Below are 10,052 nucleotides of genomic sequence, written 5' to 3'. Positions count from 1 at the left end.
TCTCTTAAATTCCACTATCATATCTGCCTCCACCACTGTCGCCGACAGTGTGTTCCATGAATTCACCATCTTCTGTGTAAAAAAATTGCCCCGCACAATTTTAAGGTTTGCCCACCTCATCTTAAACCTATGCCCCGTAGTGTTTGATATTTCTATCCTGGGTAATAACATATAACAATTACAGCACAGAAACAGGCCATCTCGGCCCTACAAGTCCGTGCCGACACAACTTTTTTTCCCCTTAGTCCCACCTGCCTGCACTCATACCATAACCCTCCATTCCCTTCTCATCCATATGCCTATCCAATTTATTTTTAAATGATACCAACGAACCTGCCTCCACCACTTCCACTGGAAGCTCATTCCACACCGCTACCACTCTCTGGGTAAAGAAGTTCCCCCTCATGTTACCCCTAAACTTCCGTCCCTTAATTCTGAGGTCATGTCCTCTTGTTTGAATCTTCCCTATTCTCAAAGGGAAAAGCTTGTCTATCCCTCTCATCATTTTAAAGACCTCTATCAAGTCCCCCCTTAACCTTCTGCGCTCCAGGTTCTGACTCTATCTATATCTCTCATAATTTACATCAGAGTGATCATTATTGTATTCCTTTTTATGGGAAGATATCACTGTGATGCCTGCTTGTCAATAATTGTCCTTTAAGGTGCTCTGATTCACCTCCACCCATTGCCGAACATTGGAATTCGCCTATGGAACTGGTGCGCTACAATATTTTGAACTATATTCAGCATGCTGCATCTTCCCCTTTGTTATACTATAGTACTCAAGTTTGATTTGATTTAGGTTTAATATTATCTGATCTGATTGGACAGCATGCAAATCAATAATTTTCACTGCACTTTGGTACCTGTGACAACAATAAACCAAAACCGAAAAAATCTTCTTCAACTCTTGCAGTCCTTCTGGGGGTGGGGTCAAGGATTTAGATACAGTGAGGAGGTAATAACAATGATTTATTTCCAAAGGAGTATGGAGAGTGGCTTGGAGATGAGCTGGATCTGGCGGTGTTTTCATAGAACATAGAAAATAGGTGCAGGAGTAGGCCATTCAGCCCTTCGAGCCAGCACCGCCATTCAATATGATCATGGCTGATCATCCAACTCAGTATCCTGTACCTGCCTTTTCTCCCTTTAGCCACAAGGGCCACATCTAACTCCCTCTTAAATATAGCCAATGAACTGGCCTCAACTACCTTCTGTGCCAGAGAATTCCAGAGATTCACCACTCTCTGTGTGAAAAATGTTTTCCTCATCTCGGTCCTAAAAGACTTCCCCCTTATCCTTAAACTGTGACCCCTTGTTATGGACTTCCCCAACATCGGGATCAATCTTCCTGCATCTAGCCTGTCCAACCCCTTAAGAATTTTGTAAGTTTCTATAAGATCCCCCCTCAATCTTCTAAATTCTAGCGAGTACAAACCAAGTCTATCCAGTCTTTCTTCATATGAAAGTCCTGACATCCCAGGAATCAGTCTGGTGAACCTTCTCTGTACTCCCTCTATGGCAAGAATGTCTTTCCTCAGATTAGGAGACCAAAACTGTACGCAATACTCCAGGTGTGGTCTCACCAAGACCATGTACAACTGCAGTAGAACCTCCCTGCTCCTATACTCAAATCCTTTTGCTATGAATGCTAACATACCATTCGCTTTCTTCACTGCCTGCTGCACCTGCATGCCTACTTTTAATGACTGGTGTACCATGACACCCAGGTCTCGTTGCATCTCCCCTTTTCCTAATCGGCCACCATTCAGATAATAGTCTACTTTCATGTTTTTGCCACCAAAGTGGATAACCTCACATTTATCCACATTATACTGCATCTGCCATGCATTTGCCCAGTCACACAGCCTATCCAAGTCACCTTGCAGCCTCCTAGCATCCTCCTCACAGCTAACACAGCCCCCCAGCTTTGTGTCATCCGCAAACTTGGAGATGTTGCATTCAATTCCCTCGTCCAAATCATTAATATATATTGTAAATAGCTGGGGTCCCAGCACTGAGCCTTGCGGTACCCCACTAGTCACTGCCTGCCATTGTGAAAAGGACCCGTTTATTCCTACTCTTTGCTTCCTGTCTGCCAGCCAGTTCTCTATCCCCATCAATACTGAACCCCCAATGACGTGTGCTTTAAGTTTGTATACTAATCTCTTATGTGGGACCTTCATGTGTTTCCTGCCATTATGTTCTCAAAAATGATCTTCAATTCAGTGAAAAAGATTGGATAATGCATAACATCCTCTTTTAGAACATTAATATGCATCAAAATGTATGTGTAGTATTCTTTGCATCAAAATCTCTGACATTGATAGTGTAAACACTGATGGAATGAATATTAACAACAGGACAGTGTGGTGCGGGCTGAATTACTGCTGAGTAAATTGCTGGATTCTCCCAACATGCTGAAGAAAGGGAGAGCAGATTATCCGTACTGAACAAGTGGAACGTTTATGATTATACTGATTGTTCAGAAGTGAATCAGGTCAGGGTAAACCACTTAAATGGTAGATCAAGATCAAGGTCTATCTACCATGGTAGTGGTCATATTCTCGAATACCATACTGTTCAGCGTGGATTGAAAAGAAGACAGAAATTCAAATCAAAAGCTCAGCAGACAGAGAATCCTTTTGCATCTTTAGGATCATAAAGGGAGAGTTTTCATTCCACAATAATACTGGCTAGTCATACAAACTGAACACACATAATACAGATAAGTCACTAATAATTCGAATTGTTCTGATAGCACTCATTCATGGTACATGTTTACTGCAACAAAAACACTTATTTTGGGTTCAAAATAAGCCTTGCAATGAAGATAGCCTGGAATCTTGGCTTCTGTATGCCTGCAATCCAGAAACAAATTAATGGATTTGCCATTTAAATATAAATTCCCATAAAGGTTCAATGATTTGCTCTTCTCATTCTGTGAAGACAGTGATGAAGTACATTTCCATAATTGCAAAGTAAGATCTGTGGGTGGACATTTAAATTTTAAATGTATGGCTATGAAAGAAAAACATTGACAGCAATGACAGTGAATTATTGTTACTACCACTTCACACTGTGTTTGATATATTGGTACTTCATCAAGAACAAATGAGCCAATAAGAGATGCTGTGATTAAGCAAACCATTCTCAGTTCCAGCCAGCAAATGTATTACGTGCAGTCTGATATCCCATACAGAATGAGTTTTTGCAGCACTGCAACAATTACTCAGCTGGTGGGCATAAGGGAAATAGAATAATGTTCGGAGAATCAGTGCTGCCATGTGAAAGCTTGATCTCTACCAAAGCCATTACTAAATGAGCGCTTGGCCAAATTATTCTTACAGTATAGACAGATCAAATGGTGACCTTCAATTTCATTGCAGGATATTGGTGATTTGAATAAGCACACATTTTATTATTGCCTATCCAAAGAGGGTGAGGGAAGGAAACCTTCCGGAATCAGTGTTGAGGTGAGAGCAAAAATGTGTTTATACAACTGAAGGGCCTGTCCCACTGTACGAGCTAATTCAAGAGTTCTCGCGCGTTTCCCCTGATTCGGAGAATTACGGTAATAGCCGCTCGTAGGTACTCGGGGCTCTCGTGGACATTTTTCAACATGTTGAAAAATCTTTACGAGTCTTCACGAGCTTACCGCGTTTCCCGAGTACCTGCCGTTAGCGTTACGAGCCGCTAAGAGACGTCCCGAGCTCCAACATACCCACTTTGTACATTCTACGTGCATACCACGAGTTTGATTTTTTTTTTAACTCGGGAGAGCTCTTGAATTACCTCGTACAGTGGGACAGGCCCTTTAGCATCTTGCTAAATCATTTCAGAACGCAATTCAGAGGAATGTGGGGGCCAGACATTTTGTAGGTAGATTAGAGAAAGAGTTGGCAATAATAAAGCATTAGAGAAAACGCTGGCAGTTTTCATGGTTACTTTATTGGATACCAACTGCAATTGAACAGATTTTTTCTAGCAGATTTATTCATGACTATTTCACAACCTGCCACCAGGTAATCTAATCTCAAGATCTCTAGGTTGCTTCTCTAAGTACCACAGGTTACAAACACAGCACATTTTAACCAGTGATCTCATAATTTATTTGTTACTAACGGTTGAATTGCTGTGGATCCAGATAATTCACAGACAATAATTTTAATATCTGTATTACTAATCAACGTAACCCTAATTAAGAGTTTCAAGTGAAGCCTCAAGGGAATAAATTCCGATAATGTGAAGGAGACCCAAACCTGTACTGAGGTTGCTGGAAATGCCAGCATCTTTTAGCTAATTTGACTATGTGACACGGACTTTTACGATATTTATGTGCCGCTCTAAAATGTTCATGTGATCATTTGTGTATTCACATATATACGTAAGCAAGGAAACGCCTGGGAATTAGTGACCAGTGAGCCTAATGCCTGTGGAAGGTTAAGTAACTAAAGAGCATGTTTAAGAAATAACTGCAGATGCTGGTAAAATCGAAGGTAGACACAAAATGCAGGAGAAACTCAGCGGGTGAGGCAGCATCTATGGGGAGAAGGAATTGGCGACGTTTCGGGTCGCCAATCCACTCTCTCCATAGATGCTGCCTCACCCGCTGAGTTTCTCCAGCATTTTGTGTCTAACTATGGAGTATACTGTATATGGAGGGATAAAATAAATACGCTTTTGGATAGCTAGGGGCTAATTAGGGAGAGTCAGCATTGTTTTGTTTATGGGAGATTGTGTCTTTAGTTTTGTTGAAGAAGTAACTAAAAAGGTTAATGAGGGAAAACTAGAGACGATGTCGATTTGGTATTTAGCAAGGCATTTCATAAGGTTCGGCATGGTAGGCAGCTCTGGAAGATTAGATTGCATGGGATCCAGGGAGACATAGCGGCTGGACAGAGAATTGGTTTCTTGGAATGAAGCAGAATGGGGCAAAGTGGTGTAGCAGTAGAGTTGCTGCTTTACAGCACCAGAGACCCAGGTTGCTGACTGTGGAGTGTTGTCTGTATGGAGTTTGTACCATCTCCCTGTGAGCATATGGGTATTCTCTGGATGTTCCAGTTTCTTCTGACATTCCAAAGACATGCAAGTTTGTAGGTTAATTGGCTTCTGTAAATTGGCCCTAGTGTGTTGGATAGATCTAATGTATGGGTGTTTATTGGTTTATATGTTGTATTTCTAAACAAAATTACACCGAGGGTGGAGGGGAATGATGTTTTTCAAAGGTGTGACTAGGTGTGCCTCGTGAATCAATGTCAGGCCCTTCACTGTTTCTGGTTATATCAAAGATTTGGATGATCATGTACAAGTGATGATTATCAAGTTTGCAGATGACACAAATGGTTAATAGAGTTTAATACCAATAAGTGCAAGTTATGGATTTTGGGAAGTCAAACCAAGGCAGGACCTTCACAGTGAATGTTCGAGCTCTGAGGAGAGTTGTAGAAAAGAAGGATATAGGAATGCAGGTACATAGTTCCTAGGAAATGGTGTCACGGGTAGATAGGGTGGTTAAGAAGGCTATTGGCAGATTGGCCTTCATCAGACAGAGTACAGAGTATAGAAGTTGGGAGATTATGTTACAGTCGTACAAGACCTGAGATCACCTTTGGAGTATTGCATACAATTTTTGGTCACCCTGTTATAAGAAAGATGGTGTTAAGCTGGAAAGGTGCAGAGAGATTTATGAGGATGTTGCCAGAATCCGAGGGCCCGAGCTATAGGGAGGGGATGAAATGTGCAGACTTTATTTCTTGGAGTACTGGAAGATGAAGAGTGATCTTATAAACATGTAAAAGATCATGAAGTGACTAGATAGGGTAAGTGCACAAAGTATTTTAGTCATAGTAGGGGAATCAAGAATAAGAGGACATTTATGGTGAGGGAGAAAGATAGGAACCTGAAGGGAAACTATTTTTTACACAATGAATGGTGGATATATGAAGAGCTGTCAGAGGTAGTTGAAGCAATTAATATCATAACATTTGGACAGGTATATGTAGGTATGTTGCAAAGCGTACCTGAAGCGTAGCTGAAAATCTGTCCCAGCCCGTGTGCGCGATTTTGGCGCTGTTTAGAGGGGGGCGGGTTTAAAACGCGATTTCCCCTAGGCTGTTCAAATCGAGGAAGTTCAGCCCAGTTAATTATTAACGAAAAATCGCTGGAAGATTCCGTCGCTTTAGTTATTATTACTTATAAGGGCTTTATCTAGTTGTTATAGTAGTTTAAAAATTAACCTCTAAACCCCCGACCGCCGGCAACCGGCCGGATCTCATACAGTGGACAACAAAAGGTAGGCTGTTTATTTTTACATTAAAAAGAGCTTCTTAAGATCCCTTTATACAAAGTTTAATGTTGCGAGTAGCTCATTTTGGCCCCATTATATCCCGCAGTATTTTTCTGGGCATTTGAGGGCACAAATCCACCGCAATGTGAACGTTCTAAACCAGCGCGTTCACAGGAACCCACTAGAAAGCTGTTTTAAATTGACTTTAATTTACAGCAATTGAACACTAAATTCCTTCCATTTGGCCTATAAATTAATGTCAATGAGATTTAAAAATCATGTTTTATTGTGAATTATTTGTGAATATTATTTGGACACTTAGGCTATTTAAAAATGTTAATCATTTATTAAGAAATGGATAGATTTTAGATCTAGTAATTGAAGTTTGAAATTAGCTACAATTGGGTAACTAACTAATTATATGCTTTAATTTCAGGTTATCCAAGTAAGATTGTTTTATATTTGTTTCAGAATGCTTCAATCTATGATAACTGAAAATTTCATTCAGTTCTCTTAATTTTTAAGAAAGTTATGGGCTTTTGACTGTCCTCGATCACAGCTTTTTTGTTATGTCCATAGAAAATCAATAGGGACCAAGATGCTAATTTCCGAGTATGAAAATGGCCATAACTTTTTAAATACTTGAGATATGAAAGTGAATTAGGTGTCAAATTAAACTTCTTTTTATGCTTTATGTGATGGGATAAATTGCAGACTTGATTTTTAAAATCTCAAAATGTTGTAACATTGTTAGTATATGGATAGGATAGGTTTAGAAGGATAAAGGCTAAATGCAGGCAGGTGGGACTAGTCTAGATGGGCCATGTTGGTCAGCATAGGCAAGTTGAGCCGAAGGGCCTGTTTCCACGCTGCATAGCTCTATGACTCCCTGACTATTTCTATGTGTGTGGGCTGGTGAAAATGCTGCACAAATATTTTTCTGTGTGCTTTAAAGGGGGCTCCATTTTCAATTGGAAATCTCATTTCATTCTCTGTCTTCACTAAAGAATAAGAAAATAATGGAAAATATTTTGCAGGGTGCAAAAATAATGCAAAATATGAAAGAAAACGAGAATTGTTTGAGTATTGGATTTTGTATTGTACCGCCACAACAGATCAACGGTGGATGCGATCTCGCTGGCCCTCCACTACGCTCTGGACCACTTGGACAACAAAAACTCATATGTCAGGCTGTTATTCATTGATTACAGCTCGGCATTTAACACAATCATCCCCACCAAGCTGGTTACCAAACTCGCAGAACTGGGTCTCTGCGCATCCCTCTGCAATTGGATCCTCGACTTCCTCATTCACAGACCACAGTCTGTTCGTATTGGTGGAAATGTGTCGGCCTCGATAACAATCAGCACGGGAGCACCTCAAGGCTGCGTGCTCAGCCCCCTGCTGTACTCACTCTATACCCATGACTGCGTAGCCGGTCACAGTGCGAACTCCATCATCAAGTTCGCTGACGACACTACTGTTGTGGGACGTATCACTGATGGGGATGAGTCAGAGTATAGAAGAGAGATCGAGCAACTATCCATATGGTGCCAGCACAATAACCTGGCCCTCAACACCAGCACAACCAAGGAACTGATTGTGAACTTTAGAAGGAGTAGGATGGGGACCCACAGTCCTGTTTATATCAATGGATCGATGGTTGAAAGGGTCAAGAGCTTCAAATGTACACAAAAATGCTGGAGAAACTCAGCGGGTGCAGCAGCATCTATGGAGCGAAGGAAATAGGCAATGTTTCGGGCCGAAACGTTGCCCATTTCCTTTGCTCCATAGATGCTGCTGCACCCGCTGAGTTTCTCCAGCATTTTTGTGTACCTTCGATTTTCCAGCATCTGCAGTTCCTTCTTAAACTCTTAAGAGTTTCAAATTCCTGGGCGTGCACATCTCTGAAGATCTTTCCTGGTCCGAGAACACTAATGCAATTATCAAGAAAGCACATCAGCGCCTCTACTTCCTGAGAAGATTACGGAGAGTCGGTTTGTCAAGGAGGACTCTCTCTAACTTCTACAGGTGCACAGTAGAGAGTATGCTGACCGGTTGCATCATGGCTTGGTTTGGCAACTTGAGCGCCCTGGAGAGGAAAAGACTACAAAAAGTAGTAAACACTGCCCAGTCCATTATGGGCTCTGACCTTCCCTTCCATCGAGGGGATCTTATCGCAGTCACTGCCTCAAAAAGACTGACAGTATCATCAAAGACCCACACCATCCTGGCCACACACTCATCTCCCTGCTACCTTCAGGTAGAAGGTACAGGAGCCTGAAGACTGCAACAACCAGGTTCAGGAATAGCTACTTCTCCACAGCCATCAGGCTATTAAACTTGGCTCGGACAAAACTCTGATCATTAATAACCCATTACCTGTTATTTGCACTTTATCAGTCTATTTATTCATGTGTTTATATTTATATAATGGTATATGGACACACTGATCTGTTTTGTAGTCAATGCCTACTATGTTCTGTGTGCATGACAATAAACTCAGAAACATAGGAACATAGAAAATAGGTGCAGGAATAGGCCATTCGGCCCTTCGAGCCTGCACCGCCATTCAATATGATCATGGCTGATCATCCAACTCAGTATCCTGTACCTGCCTTCTCTCCATACCCCCTGATCCCTTTAGCCACAAGGGCCACATCTAACTCCCTCTTAAATATAGCCAATGAACTGGCCTCAACTACCTTCTGTGGCAGAGAGTTCCAGATATTCTTGAACTTGAACTTGAACTTGAACTTGAACATCATCAAGTAAAAATAAATTATGAATGTCAGCATTGCTCATCATTGAATGAATGGGGGATTTGCAAAATGACTCACTATGAATGGCTTTTCTGCAGAGGAGAATAAATCATTAATGTTACCTGGTCTGAATATGGAAATTGTTTGTAGTTCCAGTGTGTTCATAATCATGAATAGCAGCTGCAAATATCATGGCAAAGATTTCCAGTTCTGTCATCCAGTGCTGCAAAACAGATTAGATGGAAAATGGATTCAAATTAATTTAGTCAGAGGTTTCCCTGCAAATTAAAAGTGACGCAATAACTATTACCTTCCTACTGCAGCACTAACAGAAACAACATCCTTACAAAACAGTAGGATATATTTTTACAGTAATTCAGAAGTATTAGCATATAGGTAGGTAATGCAATTTTCAGACCGTGTACAATACTTATTTCAGGTAAGTTTCAGGTAAGAAGTTTCAGGGCTGCAGAGTTTCAGGTAATAAAATGTCATAGAGAGATACAGAACTGAAACAGGCCTTCGGCCCAGTAGGTCCCTGCTGACCACACTTCCTACTAGGGGTAATTTATGGTGGCAAATTAACATAACAACTTACATATCTATGGCAGGTGGAAGAAAACTGGATCATTCTGAAGGAAGCCCTTGTGGTCACAGGGAGAAAGTGCAAACAGCACACAGACAACACCAGAGATCAGAACTGAACACAGGTCACTGGAACAGTGAGGCAGTAGCACTATAGGCTGTACACTGTGCCGCCCCATGTACCTGTATGCATTCATTTTCTGATTCACTGTATGTGAAGAGTCTTTTTCTGCTTGAAGCTTGAACCTGCAAAGCACAACCGGTTCAGGAATAGCTTCTTCCCAGCAACCATCATGTTCTTGAACGTTACGCAACACTAACCTCAACTTTGAACTTATATGGACAGTGCCTTTGATTGAACTGACTTTTGGTTTTTTTGCACTAGTATTATGGTTATTAATTTATTTTTTTTTTTC

At 41.1% G+C, this 10,052-nt stretch overlaps 1 protein-coding gene across 1 annotated transcript in view; it reads right to left on the bottom strand.

The window, feature by feature from the left end:
- LOC129696083 (dual specificity calcium/calmodulin-dependent 3',5'-cyclic nucleotide phosphodiesterase 1A-like) overlaps positions 1-10,052 on the bottom strand; it is a 254,836-nt gene that overhangs the window by 81,667 nt on the left and 163,117 nt on the right. Inside the window, exon 8 of the mRNA XM_055633493.1 lies at positions 9,174-9,274. Within this exon, the coding sequence (XP_055489468.1) occupies positions 9,174-9,274 (101 nt within the window). The remainder of the gene's footprint in view (positions 1-9,173; positions 9,275-10,052) is intronic.

The sequence above is a fragment of the Leucoraja erinacea genome, chromosome 4 (assembly GCF_028641065.1).
Source record: "Leucoraja erinacea ecotype New England chromosome 4, Leri_hhj_1, whole genome shotgun sequence".
Taxonomy (NCBI): Eukaryota; Metazoa; Chordata; class Chondrichthyes; order Rajiformes; family Rajidae; genus Leucoraja; species Leucoraja erinaceus.
Note: the sequence above shows the minus strand (reverse complement) of the source record. Positions and strands in the feature narration are given on the sequence as shown.